This window comes from Misgurnus anguillicaudatus, chromosome 6 (genome assembly GCF_027580225.2).
Source record: "Misgurnus anguillicaudatus chromosome 6, ASM2758022v2, whole genome shotgun sequence".
NCBI lineage: Eukaryota > Metazoa > Chordata > Actinopteri > Cypriniformes > Cobitidae > Misgurnus > Misgurnus anguillicaudatus.
The window spans coordinates 3,066,985-3,092,484 of NC_073342.2; the positions used below are offsets into that span (position 1 = coordinate 3,066,985).

At 37.7% G+C, this 25,500-nt stretch overlaps 1 protein-coding gene across 5 annotated transcripts in view; it reads left to right on the plus strand.

The window, feature by feature from the left end:
* The window catches only part of ano3 (anoctamin 3), a 96,658-nt gene extending 72,435 nt beyond the window's left edge, over positions 1-24,223 (plus strand). For all 5 annotated transcript variants that reach the window (XM_055192858.2, XM_055192860.2, XM_055192861.2 and 2 more), the window contains 11 exons: positions 4,410-4,574; positions 5,073-5,109; positions 10,341-10,452; positions 10,730-10,787; positions 11,084-11,181; positions 15,311-15,456; positions 15,597-15,749; positions 16,581-16,728; positions 17,153-17,239; positions 17,321-17,426; positions 17,797-24,223. In XM_055192858.2, the coding sequence (XP_055048833.2) occupies positions 4,410-4,574; positions 5,073-5,109; positions 10,341-10,452; positions 10,730-10,787; positions 11,084-11,181; positions 15,311-15,456; positions 15,597-15,749; positions 16,581-16,728; positions 17,153-17,239; positions 17,321-17,426; positions 17,797-17,979 (1,293 nt within the window). In that variant the 3' untranslated portion in view covers positions 17,980-24,223. The remainder of the gene's footprint in view (positions 1-4,409; positions 4,575-5,072; positions 5,110-10,340; positions 10,453-10,729; positions 10,788-11,083; positions 11,182-15,310; positions 15,457-15,596; positions 15,750-16,580; positions 16,729-17,152; positions 17,240-17,320; positions 17,427-17,796) is intronic.
* The last annotated feature ends 1,277 nt before the right edge of the window (positions 24,224-25,500 follow it).

A 25,500-nucleotide genomic window follows, 5' to 3' on the forward strand; every position in this document is an offset into this window, starting at 1 on the left:
ATTATAAAAGCAGCGGTCATCATGAGACCTCCTGCAGCGCGAAACTCACTATAGATTGTGTTCGACTTCAAGCTGCGCAGCAAGAACGACAGGCTGATGACGTCAAAGTACCGCGAGGGTGAGTCGAGGAATCATCAGAAGAGTTTGATTTCAAACCGCTTTCGCGGCACGTTGATGTCATCCGCCTGTCGGTTCCAGTGTTATAGCATGAAGTCGAACACACGTGTAAATGATCCTTATTAGTGATGTACCAATGTTTAGATATGTTCTACTGAAAATATTTAAAATGATCTTTAATGAGCATCATTATAGCCTGTTGATTTCTGGTGTTTTTTCTGAATGCTAGGGTATGGTAACTGCCATACCCTGCCATACGCAAACGCCGCCCCTGCTACTAATAGAGACAGAGCGCAGCGCGTCACAACCTGAAAACCACGCCCACCGGGGGGGAAAGCGATCCAACAGTCTCCATTGACTTTGTATTGCAAAAGGCCGCCTCCTTGTCATTTCTGGCTTATAACAAAAAACTGAATAATGCCTAAAAGCTGCTTTGGGACAATATGTACAGCTAACAAGCCAAAGAACACAGAAATAAGTTTTTATAAGCTGTCGAGCCGTAAAACCCAGTCTTTAAGGAGAATAAAGTGGATCGCCGATTACGTTTCCCCCTATTGGACGCAGTTTTACTAATAGGAGTACTATGAAAAGTTGCCTGTTTCCATTTCTGTGTCTGGACGCTCGTTTTTTGAAGTCGACAGCTTATAAAGAATTATTTATTTATTTTTTTGGCGTGTTAGATGTACACCTTGTCACACAGCAGCTTTTAGGTATTATTCTGTTTTTAAGTTTAATCTGTAAATAGGTTTTTATGGGCTGTCGACCCCAAAAAACGAGCGTTTAAAGACACAAAAATGGATACAGGCAACTTTTCATAGTACTTCTAGTAGTAGAACTGCGTCCACTAGGGGGAAACGTAGGGAATTGCATTTCTAGCGAGAAATTAGTATTGTAGTTTTCAAATATGTGATTAGTTATCACAAAGGCGCTCTCTGTTTATATTTCAAACACGCTGCCTTTGAAGTGTGTCCGAAAGTCTTTCTCTGAGCTGCCTTTATGCCTCCGAAGTAAATTCCTCATGAGGCAGCGAGGCAAGTACGAGTCACTGCCTGGAGTTTTCGGATGCAGCGAATGTCTTTAGACAACAATGGGTATTGTTGAAATTTTTAGACAACTTTTATGAACATTTTTGATCCACTTCAAATGTTGACTAGTGTAAATACTAAATAATGTTTCAAGAGTTCGCAGCTAAATAAAAGTATATTCGAATTTAGCGGAAAGTGCACATATTTGGCATGCAGTGTGAGGGAGGGCTCCGAGTTCAAAAATAAAGAAAAATAAATATAAATGAGATATACTGTATATATCTACAACTATGTGAGAAATATATAATTCTTAGAAGCAAAATGAATTGATTATTTGAATGTGATCCACCTGTGTGAAATTGATTGATTATCTGAACATGCTAATCCCCAACTTCATTAGTAAACATAATTTAATACTATTAAAGGGCACCGGGTGCGACTCGCTCCATGACATGAAATAAATGAGTGGGAAACCTGTGCTCAAAATGCATTTATCATCCTTCTGGAGTCAATTTTGGGACTTCTTTCAATGTTCTTACTCGTGTCTGCACTCGCAGCCAACACTCAAGAAGAAGGGGGGGGGGGTAATTTAGTTATTTATATATGCAGTTTTTTATTAATGCACATTCTACTATAACTTAATAAATCAAATACACATCGTACCCAAATGAAAAAAAACTGCTAAGAAAGAATGCTGTTTATTTGAAAACCATGTTAGATTTTTGTTATTGAGTTTATTGTTTTCAATTTTAGCCGTGGCAGCCGGTGGCTTCTCTTCCGAGGGGCGCGAATTCAAAATATGTGTTCGGAGTGTCATGTGTGTTGCTTGTCTTTTTAAAATATGTGTTCCTTGCGTCATGTGAACCATGCGCACATGTCGATAGGGTTTATGTTAAAAGAGACGCTCACGTTCACAAAATACTCACAAGACACTCCCTTAACAGCAAACTCTGATTACGTGTGTATTTGGCAAACGCGAGCGTCTCTTTTATCATAAACCCTCTTTGAAGCGTCTGCAGCAGGCAATTATTTTGACATGACACATGATGCACATGGTTCACATGACGTGCCGAACACATATTTTGAAATGACGAAGCGCATACATGTCGTGACGAGCTTCGCATCGTGCGCCCTCAAAAAAGAAGTCACCAGCCACCACTGAGTTTTAGATAGTTTTCTCCCTTTTCGTTCAAGTCTGAGCTACCTAAAGGACTAGTTCAGTGGAAAATGTAAATTAGCACTATCATTTTCTCACCTGATTGGCATCCTAGGTGTTTAGGACTTACTTCCTTTAACCAAACACAATTAGAGGTACCGTATTTTTCGCACTATAAGGCGCACCGGATTATAAGGCGCACATTCAATGAATGGCCTATTTTAGAATTTTTTTTAATATATAGGGCGCACCGGGTTATAAGGCGCATAGAGTAAGATACTGCAGTCAAACGTTTGACTGGGTTTGCGTTATGCCTCCACTAGATGGAGCTGTGCTAATGGGAATGTCAGATAAAGTCAAACTTTATTAAGCTTTCTGAAAACTCAGTTCACAATGGTGACGTTGTTCAAACGTTGATGTGCATATTAACAATATCTCCCAGGCTTGCTCACTCTTCTCCCAAACGTTTAAGGGAATAATTCAGTAAACACGTTGTAAATGAAATAGTCTGATACCCGCGTAAGCGCGCGAGCCGGCCGCCGAGAAGCGTCCTCGCGCGAGCCGGCCGCCGAGAAGCGTCCTCGCGCGAGCCGGCCGCCGAGAAGCGATTAGAGGTACCGTATTTTCCGCATTTTGACATTGACCCGGAGTTTGCCTTGATCCATATATAAGGCGCTCTGGATTATAAGGCGCACTGTCATTTTCTGAGAAAATTAAAGGCTTTTAAGTGCGCCTTATAGTGCGGAAAATACGGTATATTAAAGGAGCATGCCCACATTTTGGGAATTTAGCTTATTCATTGTATCCCCCAGAGCTATACAAGTCCACACATACCCTTCTCATCTCCGTGCGCGCCACAACTCCGTCTGACGCAGCCCCCGCCAGCCTAGCTTAGCACAATGACTGGAAGTGAATGGCTTCAGCTAGCATACTGCTCCCAATAAGTGACAAAATAATGCAAACATTTTCCTATTTATGTGTTGTGATTTGTATAGTCAGACCATGTACAAATAACAAGGTCATATGAGACACAGACATCTTTTAACAGTATACATACTGGGAACTATATTCTCAGAAGGCAAAGCACTGCTACTTGGGCATTATTTTGTCACTTATTGGGAGCAGTATGCTAGCTGAAGCCATTCACTTCCAGTCATTGTGCTAAGCTAAGCTAGCGGGGGCTGCGTCAGACAGAGTCACAGCACGCACGGAGATGAGAAAGGTATGTATGGACTTATCTAACTCTGGGGGATACGGTGAACAAGCCAAATTCCTAAAATGTGGGCATGTTCCTTTAAATAAATAATATCCTGGGTCTTAGCTTTGTGATGCATACGTAGGTTTTTGAAAAGTACAAAAAAGTAATCCATACAACTCCATTAGGATTATCTGTTTATTGACATTATGATGAGTAAATTATGGGGTAATTTTCATTTTTATGTGAACTATTCCTTTAAAAAAGGAAGTTGTACTTCCTGTCAGAATTTGCTGTTGTGATGCTTATGTGTGGTCAGCATGGTGCTTTGGTGTTCTATGTGACTATATGGGGCTATTATGCACACATCACCTACATAGGAAAAGAGTATATAGGACAATGACATTTAAACTGAAGAAAGTGAGGGATGTTTATTCACACAAAACGCATTACTGCAATGTTAGATTGTTGTGGAGAGCCAGGATATTGTTATGGAGTTGCTAACATGTTCTTAATAGTATTGCTAAGCAAATACTAGGGGTTTCTGGGTAGTCAGTGTGTTGCTCTGTGGTTGTGAGTTGATCTGGTTTTAGCACATTAGTAAGATGTTCTGGGTAGCTAGGGTGTTACTAGGTAGGCTATAAGGTTGCTATAGTTTCTGAGTGCCTAAAAAGGGTCCATGATTAGGATGGATAAAGTTTTAGGTGGTGAAATGTTTTTAAAGATATAAGAATCACTGTACTGTCTCCCTTTCCTGGTCCTGGTACATGAAAGGGTGGTTGTCAAAATGCATAATATTAGCATAATAACTTCACTAGTTGAAAATTCATTTTTTTTAAACCAGTCCTGAAATATCTTCTTTCATGTAATGTTCTTTATATCACATTGTATTCTGACACACTCCATCTTGTCGCAGATCTCTTTAGTTCTGACAGCCGTGTTTGCCGTGGTGGTTTTCCGGCTCATTGCCATGGAGAAGTTTGCCTCCTTCCAGTGGGAGTTTGTGAAGAAGAACTGGCAGTTTGCCACCTCAGGCACTGGAGTTTGCATTAACTTTATGATCATCATGTCTCTTAATGTGGTTAGTGTTTACAGTATTGTGTTTATAGTTTTGGGATGAATGTGTTTCATGCAGGCACAAACAAGAAAACTGTTTAATTGGCACTAACGAACTTCCAATACATATTCATGTCCCTGCTAAAAACCATAGAAACGCTCACAGAAATGTTAAAGGGTTTAATGCAAATTGTATTGGCTTCCATTAAAATATCATTATGAACTAGCAGTTGTTTACAGTTAAAAACATTGTAAAAGTGTTTTGGGCCTGTAGGATTTAATGGTGATCTATTACTTCCTGTCCACCAGATAACACCATTCCAATAGAAACTAACACAATACCAGTAAAGAGCCTAATACTTTCCTTTAAACCCAATACTTTTTTTCTTGATAATCATTAAATTTATTACAATTTATGTGATGGTTTCTAATGTTTTTAAGAAGGGGGACAAAACATGGGTTAAATTTGTTTCGTAGTTAGTAAAACATTGTTCAGTCTTGTCCATTTTCTTTTACCTAACAGGTCTATGAGAAAGTGGCATATCTACTTACAAACCTGGGTAAGTATTAATTCCTCCAAAGTGACTATTGATTTAAAGTGGGAATAAAGCCGTCAGTCAAGCTTTTAGTATGGACCTCCTTTTTAATCAAAACTTACATAACAAAAGTGTTTTGTTATAGCTTTTGTAAGGAGGCCGGCGTACCACAGCCTTTAAAGGGATAGTTCGGCCAAAAACGATATTAAACCCATGATTTACTCACCCCCAAGCTGTCCGAGTTGCATATGTCCATCGTTTTTCAGACAAACACATTTTCGGATATTTTAGAAAATATTTTAGATCTTTCAGTTGATTAAATGTAATATTACGGGGTCCAGCCATAGTCCAAGACCTTCAAGTCCAAAAAAGTGCGTCCATCCTTCACAAATTAAATCCAAACGGCTCCAGGATGATAAACAAAGGTCTTCTGTGGGTAATCCGTGTGGTGTTGTTGTAGAAATATCCATATTTAAAATTTTATTAACGTAATTAAATACCTTCCGGTAGCGCCGCCATTTTAGAGTCATCCGCATTCAGGATGAGCGCTTACGCAGCTTACGGAGGTTTCTCTGCTGCTGCTCTGTCCCCCCGCCCTCCGAATGTGTCATACGTCACTAAGAAAAGTGCGTACACTACGCTAATACTCTCTCCTGAGTCTAAGATGACCCCGTAACATTACATTTAATCAACTGAAAGATCTAAAATATTTTCTAAAATATCCGAAAATGTGTTTATCTGAAAAACGATGGACATACTGTATGCAACTTGGACAGCTTGGGGGTGAGTAAATCATGGGTTTAATATCGTTTTTGGCCGAACTATCCCTTTAACATCACAAGGTTGGTTGTCCTGCCTGAGTTCAGATACAATGGTAGAGAAACTTAAAGGCAGACAGTGGAGGTCAGATAGAAAGATAAAAACCGCAACAGGGCATCAAAAGACAACTCGTTTACCATTAAATGTCCTCGCTTTTGATGTTGCCCTGTTGCTTTTTATTTTCATGTTTCTCTAACTTTGTCTCCTTGCTCTTGTATCTGTTGAATTTAGAGATGACAACCAACCCTGTGATGTCAGAGGCTGTGGTACTGCTAGATGGTGGCACCCTTGGTATAAAACGTATACCAAAACGTGTTATTATTTAAATGGCTATTTATTGCATTTGTTATGTCATTTTTGTGGATTTTTCGGTTCCTTGTTGCTGTCGCCTTGTTGACATGCTTAGTGGGAGACTGCTGACATTAGTAGTTAATGTACTGTGGGTAAAGGCATGTGAGATGGAAAGGCTCTAGTTTAATATGATTTGTTATTTATCATATTAATTGAGAACATGTTTGATAGTCAATGAAAAGTATGTACTATTTCATTAGATTATAATCTATTTATGAGAGTCAAAGAATGCGAAAAGGTCTGCACATCCAAACCACCCAAAATTGGGTTCAGGTGCTGGGCAACAAATAATAAATCACAGAAAAACAACAAAGAAGCCTGAACACTGATTAAAATGCTCCAAATATAATTTAATAGTGCAATGTTTTGACCTATAGGTCTTCAATACAATTTGCAATAATACTATCTTAAAAGCTTGGATGCAAAACCCTCTAAGTGCATCTGACATTTTTTTGTAAATGAGCATTTTTGATCAGCAGTGGTGTCAAAAGTATTCACATTTTTTACTCAAGTAGACGTATAGATACTAGGGTTTAAAAAGACTTCTGTAGAAGTTGAAGTATCAACTTAAGCTTTTTACTCAAGTAAAAGTGTAAAAATTTGGCGGCTGAATATTCAGTGCATCCCTACTTAGCACTTAAGAGCGCTTTCTACGAGCTACTTAATGAACATTCGTTGTTCGTTTACATGCGTTTCCCAAATATGCACATAAAACGATCGCTCGCAGCTGGGTTTTAAGTGCTACTTAGTCACTATCCCTTTGTCAAGTGCTGAAATGTCACCAATAGATTGACTCAAATTCGTAGCAGAAGCTTGTTTAGGTTAATGATTTTCAGCCGATGTGCACTAATATTTTTTATAATGTTTTTCATTATTGTTCAATAAGTTTTTTAATGTTTTAATAATTTGTGCATAATTAAATATTATTTTCCATATTTCGTTAGGACTCGTCCGTCCCACTCCGAAATGCCTTCTGCATTTTATATTATAATTTAGATTATTATTATTATTTATTGTTTATTATCTATGTTTATTTATTATTATGGATTATTGCATTGTAGCGTAAATATTTATTTGGTTTCTTTAATTAGATGCCATTTCCCTTCAATTTTGTTTTACTGTAGATGGATTATAGCAGCAATTGGTAGGAATCATTTATTAATTTGCTAGTACCAACTTTTACCAAAATTGTACTAAATACGTTTTCTTTCTTTATTAATTTATGTTTAGTCATTTAAATTTGAATTTTAAATATATTAAAGTAATTTAAACAAATAAACTAAGAAGAACCCAATAAATAAATATACGTTTAAAACATTACATTACAAAACATAAAACATTGTCATTGCAGGAGTGCAATTTGCTGGTTGTCCTGCAGGTGACCTGTTGTCTGATGATGCAGTTATGAATGAACGATTACTCCAGAGCACTCGTAGATCTACGATGATTTTTAAATGATACTTAAGTTAAGAAGCTTTTGGGAAACGGCCCGTAATACTAAGATGATTCGTATGGTTGTTTTTATGATCTACGTAGCCTTACGATGCTTTTGGGAAACCCGGCCCTGAAAGTGATGCCCGGGTTTTATTTCATACTTTTCTTTACCATTTGAAGACAGAATACTGGTATTCCCTGGTATAGGTGGCTATCAATTTTGACGTGTGTTACTGTACAAACGGATAGCGTATGATATCAAAGTATCGCAAGAGCAAACTGCTCCCCATGCTTTCTAAATGCTCTCGCGGTGCTTTTATGTTTCTCTGCGCAGCGCTATGAAACACACTTTTGATCATCTGCAGTCAGGTGGGGGCGCGGGGATCGCGTACAAACCAATAGGGTGTCGGGATGGTGTATGTTTATGCTTTTCATTCAACCTCAATCACATTCATCCGGATGACGCAATTTATCTAGATAGGTTTTTTAACCATAACAAGCCGGAATGAAAAAATAAAAAATAAAATAGGAGTAACGAGGCTATTTTTAAAATGTAAGGAGTAGAAAGTACAGAAAATTGTGTGAAAATGGAAGGAGTAGAAGTAAAAAGTTGTCTGAAAAATAATTACTCCAGTAAAGTATAGATACCAACATTTTTACTTAAGTAAGGTAACAAAGTATTTGTACTTCGTTACTTGACACCTCTGTTGATCAGACTCTATGGATTCTGCCAAAAAAACAATATTTCTGAATGGCCTGATGCCATGATTAACTCTTTTACCCCGATTAACTCGTCAATTAAAATGAAAACGCTTCCCAGCCAATGATGAGTTTTTTCGGCAATCTGTATTTCCAATAGTATCCCAACTTATAAAACCCAGAAGCAACCCCTTAGGGCAAACTGTTCAAACTCTGTGTATGTTTTGATCATCGCTCTGCATCTAATCACATTCAAAAGTCCTTCACAAAAAATGTAATTATCTCAGCTTTTTGCTCAAAAGTTGGTGTTCTTGAAGAAACCTACCCATATTTAAGAGGTGATAAAAAGAGAAGAAATAAAGGTAGGATGAAATTTTTTTTGTTTTTGTTTGAAAGCAGAGGGTCTGTTCTTTCATTTGATACATTTTATGTTTATATATTTAAAATTATAAATTTTTTCTGGAAGGCATTAACTCTCTGGGGTCGACTTCGGCGCAGGCGCCGCAAGCTCTTTGTTTTTCATTCACAAAATACGCGATTGCAAACAATACAATCCTTATTTAGTTGCGTCTAAGCGCATATCTCCGCACAGCAAGTTTATTAAACACAGGATCACTCGCGTGTGCACACATACTGCTTTCATGATCAGCACGTGAGGTAATGGCGGTGGCTGTAAACAAACATTGATACGTTTACACGCTTGTCCCTTGTTGTGTTTCTACTATAACGATTACAAAAACACAAATAAGAGTCCAGACAACAATAGGCAGTTTTTATTTTGAGCTGTTTACTGCACAAAAGTAAAACTCTCGCTGGCCAACCAAACACTACCCTGTGTTCATTTTTACGATGGTCTTTACTATGATTACTATGTTTTTTAAAGGTATACTTGTAAAATTAATAGAAAATATTTCTATATATACACACATTAATTTTTTGTTATAAATTCCCAAGTAAACCTTATCATGGTTTTACTACAGAGAAAGTTACATTCCTGTTGAACATCCCCACAAGGCTCATTATGTGGCTCATTATTCAACTCTTTTGTTCCTCAGCTGTCAATCACTGATTATTCAGGAGCTATCCCACCTCCACGCATACAGCCTTTCCCAGGAAAAAGTGTCTTAGAAATTGTATATCAATATATTGCTTTATGTGAATGAGTAGGCCGAATGATTTTCACATCATTTTGAAGAAAAAACTCTAGACTACTAGATCCTGTTTTGAAAAGTCTTGGGAAAACATGTTTAGAATGAGTTTTGTGGACTTGTATCAGTGACTTAAAAATTTAGCTTTTTCAAAAACCACGCATAAACATTTTTCTCTCAAAAATACAAACATGTACATACATGTTGATCATATAATATTGTAGCCCAGTTTGTGCTGAACTCAGTGTTATGAGAATTTTGCCATTTATATGTTTTTAAGCAACTGAAAAAAGCACAAATGTCAGTGCATGTCAAAACTTCCCCAGGGCCCTAAAAACCCCTTAGACCCCAGAGGGTTAAACTTTTGTGAAAATCATAAAAAATGCTGGCGCTGGCTGGCAACTTTTTTAAAAAAGCGCTGGTGGGAAAAGAGTTAAGCAGATTAAAAGCGAAAGTATTTAATAAACATATCATGTGTGCAGAGAGCATCGGTTAATATTATTTTCATATTTAAAAGAGATGACATTTTGCAAATTTTGCAAAGCTCCTTAAAGCAATGAAACATTGTAAAAGAGTGTAATCCAAATAAAAAGCATAAACATAAAAGATACTTTTTGATTAGAGTAGAAGTCAATTAACTTAATAATAAAAGCTTGCCTGACTGCTTCAGTCCCACTTTAAAATATTACCGCAAACTGTGGGAACCTGTCCACATCTCCCTAACAGCATATAAGAGCCTGCAGTGCTGCTTGTGGATCATTAAAGCATGATTAAATGTTGAAGTTTCTCTTGCTTGCGGTCTAGAACACCCGAGGACAGAGTCCGAATGGGAAAATAGCTTTGCCCTCAAGATGTTCCTCTTCCAGTTTGTCAATCTCAACAGCTCCACCTTCTACATAGCATTTTTTTTAGGAAGGTAAGTGCTCAGATCCATCTTAACATTTCTTATTGAGTGGGACCTTTAATTGATTTGTTGTTTGTTTTTCAAGAATAAATCAATTCTGTATTTATTACTAATGCTTGTGCTGTCTCCATTTGCTGCACTTGAGCTTTGCTTTTTTCAGAAGCTAGATTTGTTCACAGTCTGTATACACACGCACACGCAGACACAAAACCCCTCTCTTATTATAGCATGGCTAATTGAATTTCAATGCTAATGGTATCTGTAACTGCATTTATTGTGTGTTTCACAGGTTTGCTGGCAGGCCGGGCGACTATAATAAGCTGTTTAACCGATGGAGGATGGAGGAGGTTGGTGAGATAAGACGGACTGCAGTCCCGCTCATTTATTATTGCCTTTTGACTGCATCAACGTACCCATATCAATATTTAGCCTCGGTTAGATAACTGCTATGAGAATTGAATAAAACTGGCCATTATTCACCGCAGGCTACCTCATAATTGCACGATCATTATTATGTGGTTGCTCATAACAACACAGTATCTCAGGGATTATTTGCTGTTTGTTTTCAGCTCAAATGTGCACAGTGTCATAATCATAACCAGGAGATATGTTCATGATGTGTTTATTGGTGTTTTTTTCTCAGTGTCACCCCAGTGGTTGTCTGATTGACTTGTGCCTACAAATGGGGGTAATCATGGTGTTCAAACAAATCTGGAACAACTTCATGGAGCTGGGCTACCCGTGAGTGTTAGATCCACACTCAATACTGTATATCACCGAAATATAGCAACATATTTCAACAATTAATGTGGTAATGCTATCCCAGATGAATGGCAACAGGTTTGCTTTTCTAGGCATTACAGATTTCTTTATTTCCTGAATAGGGATTATGCTGTACACACTACTCGCAGGATTTATCTTCACCAAAGTTTTACCTTAACGGATTGAAAAACGTGTCAGCTTATGAGTAGAAATTCAAGTTAACATGTTTTCTTTTCTTACTGGGCTTTTACTGTGACACCATCTTAAATAAGTTTTAATAATCTGGCACTTTTTTATTCACTTCTGCAACCTTTTCATTTTGCCTGGTTTCTACAGTACATTCTGCCTCATATCATCGTGTGGGAGACATTAAACATAAAAAACCCAGCTGAGCAAACCTAAATCAAATCCTCCTTATATGTAGGCGACACATTATACAGGTTACATTATTACAGAGAAAACAATAAAGGGGCCATGGCATGAAAATCTGACTTTTTCCATGTTTAAGTGCTATGATTGGGTCCCCAGTGCTTCTATCAAGCTAGAAAATTTGAAAAAGATCAACCCAGTAACTTAGTTTTGGTAAACAATTCTCTTCAAGCACATGAAAAAATAGGTCGTTGAAATTTGGCCCTCCTTATGATGTCATAAGGAGCTCTTATTATAGTAATACCACCCCTTAATCTGCACTATCCAACCACGGCACTGCCAATTAGTACAGAGAAAAGCACAATTGAGTTTTAATTGCAACAAACCACCATTATTGTGATCAGTGTTTGAATTTCATCAACTCATTTGCATTTTAAAGGACACGCCCAAAACGGCACATTTTTGCATACACCTACAAAGTGGCAATTTCAACATGCTATAATAAATTATTTATATGGTATTTTGAGCTAAAACTTCACATATGTACCCTGGGGACACCAAAGATTTATTTGACAACTTAAAAAAGTCTAGTGACATGGCCCCTTTAAATTACGTTTATACTCCAACATGGATATTTTATGATGCATTTCATTCAAGTTTAGGACATTTTATTCCAAAGTCACAAAAATGCAAATATAAAAATCAGTGGAGCCATAGAGGAGCATATATCTTTCAGGATCTGCTCTGAAAGACACAAGATTAGTTATTGTGAAATAATAAATGACAGGAAGTCTTTAAAAGAAAATAATAAAATGATGGTGTTAAAGAGCTTTGAATGCTTAAAGTGGAAAGTATGTTGAAGTTCTTAATAAAGAAGTTTATTTCAGTGGTGACAAATCATGTGAAATACTTTGGGTTTAGCGGAGTCAGACTGAACACAGAACAGTATCAGTCTTGACAATTTATACTGTTTCAAACCACCCGTAATGTAAATGAAGTGAAGTAAATGTAAACTGGGCTTAACAATAGAAGTGGTCACTTTCTGTTCTCACATAGCGCATGTTGTTATACTGTAGCTGTGACTACCCAAATGGTGGGGTGATATCACTGTCTAGACAGGTATACCATATTTTTCGGTCTATAAGCCACATTTTTTTTTCATAATTTGGCTGGTGCTGCGTCTTATAGTCAGGTGCGCCTTGGAAGTCAGTATGAATTAATTTTGACATTTATGAGGCAAGAGACAACATTACTGTCTACAGCCGCGAGAGTCCGCTATATGCTGCTCCTGTATTTATGTAATTTACTGGATTGTGTAATGTGAAATGACGAGTATGCTTTACTTCACTTGATGTTTCACTGCCATTCCCTTCCTAAAATATATTGAACCTACCTCTTAGTGGCATTATTTATTGTAACACCTACAAAAATGGTGGGAAAAAGCCCCCCACCACAACAGACACGACACTCCATAGATGACCTGCAGTGTGCAAATAATCTGTACTTACATTTAGGGGTGTAACGATTAACCGTGCAAATGCGCGTTTTTTCAATGAATGAATTTGAATGAATTACGGTGAAATCCCAGCACATCCGAATGCCAGGGGGCACTCTCATGCAGAGACTCCCTTTGTGCCACAGAAGTAGCATTACAAATGCTATCCCAGGAAATGTCTACAGGAATATTTATATCTGTAAGGAGGACGCAGACAAAGTGGGATCCATTTGCGGATGTTTATTAAAACAGGCCAATCTAGCAAACAAATCCAAAACGTGAGGCAAGAGGGTAATCAGAGACAGGCAGGGAGATCAATAACAGAAGGCAGTCCAATCCAGGCAAACAGGTTATAAGGGTAATCCAGAAACAGTAAACAGATAAACAGGCAATGGTCAATAAACAGGCAAACAATACACTCTCAGATAAACACTCGATATGCAGGTTAAACTGGCAATACTTCGCATCTAAGCTGAGTCAGAGTTTAGCTATTAAAGGACAAACAGGAAAAGATGAGAGAAGCAGAGGGCGGCGCCATGTCGGAACTCCGGAGAGGGCTCCCTCTGGCGACGTGGTGGTATGGACGTTACAATATCACTGTTCTTCAAATTGTTTCAGGTATTTTCATGATAATAAAGAAAATTTTTTATGACTTTGTTTAACAAGTGTTGCTTTTTTAAATGCACATCATAAACGACTCCGACTCATAATAATTTTAGATTGATAAGGACTTCCTACTGACCAAATGCCGTAGTACACGCACAAGCTGTGCATGAAACAAAGAATCGCAATTCAAAATCAAATTCAGACAGGCATTTTTAATGGGACACGCAATTTAATCGTTACATTCCTACTTACATTGTGAATTTGACCAGCTAGCACTCGTAAATTAAAGCATATTATCTTGCCCCCCTACCTCACCAGAAGATCCTTTAGGGCAGTGGTCACCAACCCTGTTCCGGAAGATCTACCCTCCTGCCTACTAGAGATCCAACCCTGCTTCAGCACACCTGCCTCTAATGTTTGGGTAGCCATGAAAGCTTGATTAGCAGGTTCATGTGTGTTTGAGTTAGGGTTGGAGGCGAACACTGCAGAAAAGTAGATCTCCATGAACTGGTTTGGTGACCACTGCTTTAGGGTATCTTGAATGGGAGTGTTTAACTTACTTCTGGTATACTTCAGAGTTCAGAACTTGGTCTCCAATATACAGTATACCACATCCTGGTACATATGGCTGCATCTTTCGATGGAGTGTCCACAGGAGGCATTTGGATTTTCTCTGTTTTGATGCTGAGAAAAAACAAGAGTATCCAGTGCCTCTAGTGGACACTCCAACTGAAATATGCAGCGATATGTACCAGGAGTAACGCATTTTAATTTAAATGAGACTCCGTAGGCAAATTCTATTTAAAAAATTTGATTATAAAAAAATTATAAACATCATATGTATACTAAAGGCCCTTTGGCTATTGCTTTTGCACAGTGCATTCAGAAACATAAATATGCCATTTAGAAAATATAAAAACATAATCTTACATGACCAATAAACAAAGCTGTACACTAATCTTAATTTAATGAATGGATTATATCAGACAGAACCCAAGGGTTTGTTACTCAGTTATTAATATGTTAATAAGGTTGATAAGCACTGAGACACATGGGTACAAAGAGTTTGCCCTCAGTTCCTGTTCACTGCTCTCTTGCTTGACTGATTTTGCAAACCTTACAGAAAAGAGTAAATGACGCATCATCAAAATGAGCCACATGTACAAAGTTTAACTATGTTGCTGGACCAACATGACTCGAAAAACGGATATGCAACAAAGTTACTATGCTTTCGAGAAACAGTCTTGACTAACTAGCATGCTTCTCAAACATTGCGTCATACTATGGTAATTAAAGGGATAGTTCACTCCAAAATCAAAATATTATCATAAATGACTTCCCCACATGTTGTTCCAAACCTGTGAGTCATTCGTTACACATTTTTAGTTATTTTTGACGAAAACTGGGAGGCTTGTGACTGTCCCATAGACTGCCATTCAGCTTGTAAATGCACCAAGGAGAACAAATTGTTGAATCAAGTTGAACACATTTGTTATCTTTGTGCCAAAAAAGTGTTCTTGATTGAACCACTGATGGCACATGGACTTCTTTGGCCATGTCTTTAATTCTTGAATAATTCTTGAAAAAGTTTTTTTCATCAAACATAGACTGTAAATGCGTTTTGTGTTCCTCTTCCAGACTGCTGCAGAATTGGTGGTCTCAGCGTAAGATCAAGCGTGCAGGTGAGCCGAGTAGGAGTAAAGAAAAGCTTCCTCAGTGGGACAGAGACTGGAACCTTCAGCCCATGAATGCACACGGCCTGGTAGACGAGTACCTGGAAATGGGTGAGTTCAGTTTTACAACATCTAATATTTGTCATGTGAAGAGCGTCTATTATAAAAAGAATCAGCTTTGAAGAGAGCCTTGTATTTCATTATGTTCCTCACTTACAGTGAACTCTAAGTTTCTTTTTTGGCTTGTACAGTTTTGCAGTTTGGCTTCACCACAATTTTCGTGGCGGCCTTTCCTCTGGCTCCACTGCTGGCTTTGCTCAACAACATCATTGAAATCCGATTGGACGCCTACAAGTTTGTCACACAGTGGAGGCGACCAATGCCAGCCCGTGCTACTGATATCGGTCAGTCCTATAACTTCAGTGTATTTAAACGTTCAAAAGAACTTAAAAGGGACATATCATAAAAATCTAACTTTTTCCAAGTTTAAGTGCTATAATATGCTTTATGCCCAGCTGCACTACTTCCTGAACTTCAACCAGCTCCTTGTTTCCTGTCTGCTTTTATTGGACAAACTGATTAATCCAGGTGTGCCTGACCTCAGTAGTCACAACAACAATAATCAGACACACCTGGATTAATCAGTTTGTCCAATAATGGCAGACAGGAAACAAGGAGCTAGCTGAAGTTCAGGAAGTAGTGCAGCTGAGCATAAAGCCTATTGGGTCCCCAGTGCTTCTATCAACCTAGAAAATGTGTAAAAGATCAACCTAGTAACTTAGTTTTGGTAAACCATTCTCTGCAAGCATGTGAAAAAATAGCTCAGTGAAATTTAGCTGCCCTTGTGATGTCAGAAGGGGATCTTATTATGATAATACCGCCCCTTAATCTGCACTATCCAACCACGCCACTGCCATTTAGTGCAGAGATCAGCTCATTTGCATTTTAAAGGATACACCTAAAAACGGCACATTTTTGCTCACACCTACAAAGTGTCAATTTTAACATGTTATAATAAATTAACTATATGATATTTTGAGCTAAAACTTCAGATACGCACTCTGGGGACACCAAAGACTTATTTAAATTCTTAAAAAAGTCTTGTAAAAATGTCCCCTTTAAAGTTTTAATAAGTATCTAGATTCAGGACAGATCGAACTTTTTTATATATAATTATTTTAATAGATTGTTACTTTCAATGGCTTGGTTTTTTTTGTTTTGTTTTGTTGAATTAGGCATCTGGCATGGTATCCTGGAGGGAATTGGAGTTGTGGCAGTCATAACCAATGCTTTTGTCATCGCCATTACTTCAGACTACATCCCTCGCTTTGTCTATGCGTTCAAATACGGTCCCTGTGTGGACAAGGGTTACCGGCATGAGAAGTAAGAACAAGTAAATCTGTCAGCAGCGACTATAGAGCCAAGCAAACCCAGATGCAGCTTTGACTTTGGCAACTTTGCTAAGGCGTTTCTACGAAAGTGTTGCGTAAACGATCACAATTTAAATTTACGAGGATTGATCTAAAGATCATCTGATCCGAATTTGCAGACGAAGGAATAAATTACTAGGACAATAACAAAAGATGGGATTCTGTTACAATCCATTATCCCAGAAATGTATCAAGTAACTGATAAATGTAGGCAAAGACATTCAGATGAAGAACAAAAGAGTGAATTACATTTAGTGGCACCAGAAAGCTTAAAAAAAGATTTGCAAGCTTGCAATCTTACAGAATGACGAATAACATGCTCGCTCCCTTATTATTGATTGAGTTACTAATACAGTTCTGCTCATATCTTCACACAGATGTCTTCGAGGATACCTAAACAACAGCTTGTCTGTTTTTGATATGGGCGAGCTTAAAAACGGAAGTTATCACACACGATATTGCAGGTGCTGGGAAACTCATGTTGAGTTCTTTTGTGTTTAATCAATATTTTTTCTTTAGAGGTCATATTCCACTCTTCTCTACAGATATCGGGATTACAGAGCGCCTCCATGGAGTCCTGAGCCGTATGAGTTCACCCTCCAGTTCTGGCACGTTTTGGCTGCCAGACTAGCCTTCATCATTGTCTTTGAGGTCAGCGTTACTTTAATATTTCATACTAATCAAATAAAAATCGGCATTTAATGTCACCTGGACTTTTTAAAGTACTATATTTACCATCTAGACCAGGGGTGGGCATTCCTGGTCCTGGAGGGCCGCAGTCCTGCAGAGTTTAGCTTCAACACTAATCAAACACACGTGAACATCACTTGCAAGTAATACTGAATACTTTGATTACATTTTTCAGGTGTGTTTGATTAGGGTTAAAGCTAAACTTTGCAAGAATGTGCCCACCCCTGATCTAGCTAGTTAGCTTCTGGCCAACAATGTAATCATGTAGGAATTCCTAGCATTTTGTTATATTAACAGCTGAATTTTTTGTCTGTTTGTTGTCGGTGTTTAGCATCTGGTGTTTGGCATTAAGACCTTCATAGCCCACATGATTCCAGACATGCCCAAAGACTTGTGCGATCGCATGCGTAGAGAGAAATACCTGATGCAGGAAATGATGTACGAGGTGGAACTGGAGCATTTGCAGAACGAACGGAAAAATAACGGCAAACAGTATCACCACGAGTGGCCTTAGCCGTGCCAGCCCACGAACACACACATTTACACGTACATGCTCGCATTTACACGAAAGCACATCAGGACTGGGAAGGACGTACATGCTCAACCATGCTGCGGCCTTGGACAGCTAGCTTTATTGAATCCATGCATGGGCTGCCCAATTCAGATTTTCATTTCTGTGTTGAACCAGGGAGAGAACTCTGTGGTTGAGGTCAAAACCTGATCTCCGGCTGGGCCTTTAGAGCCTGGAGTTGGCAGCTGTGCTCTGCACCAAAGAGGTTCTTCTCAGTCACATGACGCCTGCCTGAGACCTCCAATCATCTGTCCTTTCATCCCCCTGAGGGTGTTTACATGCTAGAGATAGCTTGGGTGTCTAGAGGTGTTTACGATGACAGAAAGACCCAGAACGGTTTGAAATCAAGTAGGAAAAAACATTTTGGACGAAAGCATGATTCACCTTTCCAAAATTTGAAATTCTCCACCGAATGAATTTAACGTGTTCAAATTAACTCTAGCGTCTTGGTGTCTTGAGTCGCTTTTCTTAAGGTGGTAAAGATCGTTCGGCGAACACACATCCTTCTTAGCATGGCCTGCACTGGCACTGGTCAAGTATTTCTCGTCTCGGTATTTCTTGTCTCGTCTTGATGAAAACAGAGCGTCTGTGCAGCTGGATTGTTTACTATGCAGATGAAGGGCTTTGGAGTTCCGGTTTCTGCTTGCCTACTCGTCTACCTGTTTCTTACTCTGTGTGTGGCAGCTAGCATCCCTCTGTGAAGCGGCTCTCTACGTGTAGCCAGGCAAAGTAACAACGTTAACACAAAATAATACAGTTTTTACCAATACTAACTCATACCAACGCCCTCTCGCGTCGCTTGCCGGCATCTCACATTGTGATCTTTGTTACAGAGGTGGTGAAGATTACCAAATAAAATTAAGTTTGTTTATGCAAAGGACAGTTTTACTGTAATTTATAGCCCTAAAAAAGATATGCAGTTTTATGTTTCAATACAAGTAGTTTTGTCAAGGCAAAATAAAAAACAGCAAATAGCCAACTTGGGCATACGAAAAATAATAATAGCAAGCGTGTTTTTTTATTGCATGTTTTTTTTTCAATCGACCTGTTTTTGTAAAAAGACAATGGTGTGAATTCACTAAACAGTTTAGCTTGCTTAAAACTTCTGTAGTATTTGTTAACCATCTGCGATCATGGTTAACCAGATGCTGATATAGCACTGCTCTGTGAGTTTTTAAACTAAGATTTTGTCCTAGTTTTAGGGCAAACTCACATTTTTTTAATATACATTTATCCTATTATTTGTGTTGTCTATTTAACAAATTCATTTAGTACAAATAATAATTAGATAATCACAGAATTAACCTCACCCTCATGCCGTTTCACACCCGTAAACCTTCGTTTACATCTTTAGAACGCAAATGAAGAGATTTATAATGAAATCTGAGAGCTTTCTAAAGCAATGCAACTCACAAATTTTGAGCCCAGAAAGTAGTCCACATGACTTCAGCGGTTCAGTTTTAATTTCATAAAGAATCGGAAATACTTTTAATGCTAATAAAGTCAGTCTCTGACACCTATTCACGAAAGCAGAACATTTATTTATTTATTTATTTATTTATTTACTTACTTATTGCTGTCGTTTAAAACACAATGCAAGTGATGCTTTTTTATTTCCCACTGGCAGTTATTTTTTCTCGTTTTAAGCATAACATTTATTTTAATATTTATTTAAAGGCAGCATGCAGTGTGTGCCATGCCATCCTGTGTATGCAGGAATGCTGAGTATGCTGGAAGCTAATGAACAATATTCCAGTGTGAATATAACTAATTAGAAAATCCAAACAGCACAGATGAATAAATTCAACTTCACATTACATTTACAGCATTAGACATGGAAGTAGTAGATGGTAAAAATTACCATCGGGACATGCAAAACATGTTGTGTTTAATTGTTTTATTATGCACATGTGTATACGCACATGTTTAGATGTGCATTCATAAAGCTGATGAAATGTGTCATGACAGCAGCATGTCATTCTTTCACTGCCTTTCCAAACCCAATGGCTGTGTTCAGAATTGAATACTACTGTACTTGTACTTTTCTGCAGTATACACTACATACATACAATACTATGCACAATAGACATATTTGGGAATACCCAAATGATCCACTACAGTGCATAAAACCAAAGCAAAGCGCATTGATAAGGTGACCACCCATCTTGGTTTGTGTTGTACCACACAGTATTTTGAACCTTAATCCCATACGTCACATATTAGAAAACATGGATGTGCTCTTAAAAACGGCTTAAAAATGTGTGTTTCTTCACAATTTGCAGCGCTACGTTAAAAGCAGCAGCCCCGCTCACATAAATAGGTGTGCTCGACTTCATGGGGTCCGACAGGCAGATGACCTCAAACTACAGCGAGAGCAATTCAAAAGCAGACTCCTTTGCATGACCCACCCACTTTTTAAGACCAATGATATTGTACCCACTTACTTTTTCTCTATTTTATCAAATATGTCTGTTCATTTGTCAAAGCGCCGTCAGTCAAATCCATTCCACTAGAGGAATGCCCTAATAAATTAACTCATTCCCCACCGGCCATTTTTTGTGATTTTCAAAAAGTGTCACAAAATGCCTTCCAAGTAAATTTTCTTTTAAAAATATATAAACATAAAAATATGTTTTCTGCTTTCAAACAAACAAACAAAACGGGGGGAAAACTTTCATCTATATTTTTTCTCTGCTTATAAACTTTTAAATATGGGTATTTTTCTTTAAAAATATTTTTTTAGCAAAAAGCTGAAATAATTTAATTTTTGTGAATTAGAAATCTGATTCAGAACAATTATCAAAACATAAACAGAGTTTAAAATTAATAAATAGCGTTTTGGCTTCGGGGTTTTTTTTTTCATAAATTGGATAATCGCTGTATTGCAGATTAAAGGTATAGTGGAGGATTTTCTCGAATTTTAGAAAAGAAACACCTTCTCCACTTTTTAAAAAAATGCAATTGCGCAACACTCCTGATTGACAACTAGGAGGACCAATAGTCTTGATGATCCACCCGGAAAAAGAAAATCCTCCGCAATACCTTTAACATAAAAATTCACCAAGAACACCTTTTTTATGCAAATGTTTCTCTTAATTGACAAGATAACTCAATTAATGTCTAATGGCAGGGAAAGAGTTAAACACCGTTCCACGTTTGAGCTACAGCCTTGACTTCCACGCTGCTGCTTCCTCAAATCCATTCCACTTGACTCATTTAAAGTCCATATCATTTAAAATTCATATCTTGTTTATGAAAATTTCACAACTTTTACCTGATGCACTCCAGGCCCGCGAGAGAACAAGGTGAAAAAAGTGTTAAAAAAAACTGTCATGTACACCCACATTTGTATGATTTCTCAAATCGCTCTCATGGTTTGATGAGGCATTAATTTAAAGTTGACCACACCCAAATAAAACAATTGTTTTTTAATTGTTAATAACCCTTTCCTCGAAAACGCTTCCCTACCAATTATGAGTTTTTGCGGCAATCCATATTTCCGCTATTATCCACCAGGTGGCGCTCTTACCCAACTAATACAACCTGGAAGTATCTCCTTAGATCAAACAGTTCAAATTCTTTGTATGTTTTGATCATCACTCTGAATCAAAAGTCAACTTTTTTAAAAAACGTTGGCGGGGAAAGAGTTAAAAGGCTTTAAATCAATTGTGGACAGGGTGTCTCTCTTCGTTCCCGTAAAATAAAAATCAAATGTTTTCTATAAGTCTGCACTGAGCTACCTGCACTGACCTATATGAATTGACCTTAAAGGGCACCTATTATGCAAAATTCACTTTTACAAAGTGTTTGGACTTAATGTGTGTTGGCAGTGTGTGAACATAACCACCCTACGATAAAAAAATCCACACGTCCTTTGTTTTTTAATCCTCATTAAACCAAAGTAGTCTTTTTAGACATGTCATTTTGATTCTCTTATCAATGTGAGGTCACATTGATAAAGCCCCACCCACTAACAGTCCACCCTCAGTGAGTTGTACACTGACCACTAGATGCTGTTGTCTCAAACTGTATTAATCAGATCTATTTGAACTGAAAGTGCTTACTGTCTGTTTGTAAGGAAGTGAGGAGCTAGCTCATTTGCATTTAAAGGTACAGACATTAAAACAGCGCATATTTTCTCCCACCCAAATAATGGCATTTTTGACATACATGCTATAATAAATGATCTATGGGATATTTAGAGCTGAAACTTCACAGACACATTTTGGGATTACCTGAGACTTGTATCTTGTAAAAAGGTATTATAATAATAATAATAAGTGCCCTTTAAGCTTTTTCAGTGTGGGAAATAAACAAGAAACATATCAATCATCAATTTTAACATCTTGACATATTTTTGAATCAGATGGCTAAAAGTTAAATACGTTTACCTGAAAAAATGTTTTACACAAAGATTAAAAATCTAAACAACCTGATCTCAAGAATTTCCGTGGCATAGTCACAGAATTTTTTGCTCATTTTCCGTGGCATTCTCACGGATCTCCGCATTTTTCCGTGGCCCTGCCACAAACTTTCTTTTCCGTGGCATTCTCACGGATTGGTTGCTCAACTATTTTGTCCTATTTTCTTACCATTGTCGTTTCGGTTTAGGGTTAGATTTACATAAATTATATTCTTTCCCAAACCCAACTCAAACACCAGGCGACAGTTGTTTAAAGTTTAGAAAATATAAAAGAATACATCAGAAAAAATTGTATAAACCAATACTTAAAGTGACATACTAACGCAAACACCAAATCTAACCCTGAACCGGAACGGGAATGGTTTGAGGGTGGGAGGAAGCAGTTGAGTAACCAAAAATGTGGGGATCCGTGAGGGTGCCACGGAAAGTGAGCAGAAAAATTCTGTGACTATCTCACGGAACTTTGTGAGATCAGGTTGGGATGGAAACTTGTCACACAAACTGTTAAATCAAACAAGCATCATATTTATGTAAAAAAAATTAGCGATTATTATTGCATAACATGTACATTTTCATTTAATGTCATTTTCAATATTAGGTAGTTTACATTATAAACAGTGTGGCAAGAAATGAAGTAGTATTTCATTCTGAGCACAGTCAATGTATCTGTCTTCCTGTGTGGCCCCAGTTAGTGTTTGCAGATGAGAATCATATTTTCATGGCTTGTATCAAGTATTTATTTTTGAGTATATACTTTGCACTTTCAATTTGCATGATTATATTTTAGACGATGGCATTATAAACAAACAGAAAAGCAGCCCTATACACACCACTGTCAGATCAAGCCATGAAAGCACTTTAGAGATGTTATTCAATTTGAGAAAATAAAAACATGATATAAATGTTACTGTATTAAAACAGTGGTTCTTAACTGGCAGTTTGTGACACAAAAAACAGATTTCATGTTTTACACAAAAGGGACGAGATGTTGTGCCTCACAGGTCCACGATGCTACACATTTAACTTACCCCAAGCTAACCTTCTGAACAAAGGTAATCTAACTATACATACAGACCTTACACATATTGTACATCATGAGTACAACTAAATCTAAACTTGAAAATAACTAAAAACTAAAACTTACTATATATGAGTTTTTTGTGATTTACTGTTTTCTACATAAAATCATCCTACAGAATGTAACAATATAAACTTGATATTTTTTTAAATTGATCATGTCAAAGATGAACAGATTATGAGACTTTAACCTGGATTTTAAAAACAGGGTCACAAATATATGGGCCGCTAGCTAGGTCAAAAAACAAAACCAGTTGAGAACCACTGTTGCTTTGTTTGTGTGCTTTGGATGCTAAGCAAGACTGGATGTTTGTGAGCAGATTGAAAATGTAAACTTAAACAGAAAGTAATATTGTACAATGACGCACCGTTCTCCTGGTGTACTGTAATCTATGCATGACGTCATTCGAGCCAGGCCCATTCAGGGCTCTATACAAATGTGTATTTGTGCACTTTTTACTGTGAAGTGTGCATGGCCTTTATCTGCTTATACCAGAGGAGACTTGAGATCAGTATGTGTCGTAGTGACTCATTATTATGACATTATGACATTGACATTTTTACAGGCTACTTGACAAACAAATGTTCTTCAGGTTTCATCAGATACACTTGGTTGTGTATGAAATGTCTTTATTTAAAATGCCTGTTAAAAGCATATGAAACAATAAAGATCATGTTTAGCAGTAACGACCAACAGCATGTGTTTTACCATTACTGTATTTGATAAACAGGGGCCAGTTACATAAACATAGCCATGAAGTTAAGACTGTGTCTTAAGGACTAGTTTAACCAACCAGCAGTTAGTTTGGGCTAATCAGTCTTACTATTTGTATTTAAATTAAACAAATCTACTTTTTATTGTAACATACACTGTAAAAAAATTCAGTAGAAATTGCAGCTGGGTTGACGGTAATTTACCGTAGATTTACATTTATGTTTTTTACTGGCAACATTTTGTTCAAAGTTAAATGAACATTAAACATTTACAAGTCTTTGTCTTTACAGAGTAAAACTAAAAAAACAGCATCAAGCAAAACATTCTGGAAAACAAAATCTGAAGCAAAAAACAGAAAAAGGTTGATGATGATTTCTGGTTCCCAGAATGCTTTGCATGAGGCTGTTATTGTATAGTTTTATTCTGTAAAGATAAAAACTTGTTAATATTTAAAATTTATTTAACTTTGAACAAACTCTTGCTAGCAAACAACACAAACGCAAATCCACGGCAAATTTCCGGCAACCCAGCTGCAATAACATTGTAATTTCTACGGATTTTTTCCACAGTATACATAAATGAGTTACAATCATTCATGAAGAAAAACAAATGTCTTATGCTGCGTTTACACCAGCCGCGGTATAGGCGTCAACCGTGAGTGATTTCAATGTCAAGACAATGTGAAGACGCGTTGATGCGCGTCTGGAGGCGTTTAGGTCAGTGCAGTAGACGCGTTTCCGCCTCAATGGCGCGAATTGAGCATCTGGCGCGGTACGCGTGAATGGTTCTTTTTGTGCATTTTCCATTTGACGCGAATTTGCGGCTGACGCTCGAGTTGAAAAATTTGAACTTTGGCGGATTTTCGTGCCGCGTTAACCAATCAGGAGCCTGCTTGCTGCTGTGGCGGCAGCCCCGCCAAGAGTCACTCATTCAACATGAAGGAACGTACGCTTGATATTGTCCGTGAGCAGTCACCCGGAGCTATACGACACAAGTTCTTATTTCTATAGAGACAGGAATAAAAAGGACCTCGCTTGGAAGAGTGTCAGTGAGGACGTCGGGCAACCTGGTAAGTTGTAAATACACATTTCACTTTTGAGTCACGTGACGTTTATCGACCCGCGCCGTTTATTTTCCCCCTATAGTAAGGTGACTAAATACAAACCGGTAACTCTCTCGATAAATGCACATTATTTATCGACAGTCATCTTGCAAACAGACAACCGCATAGCACTTGCCCCTCCCACAA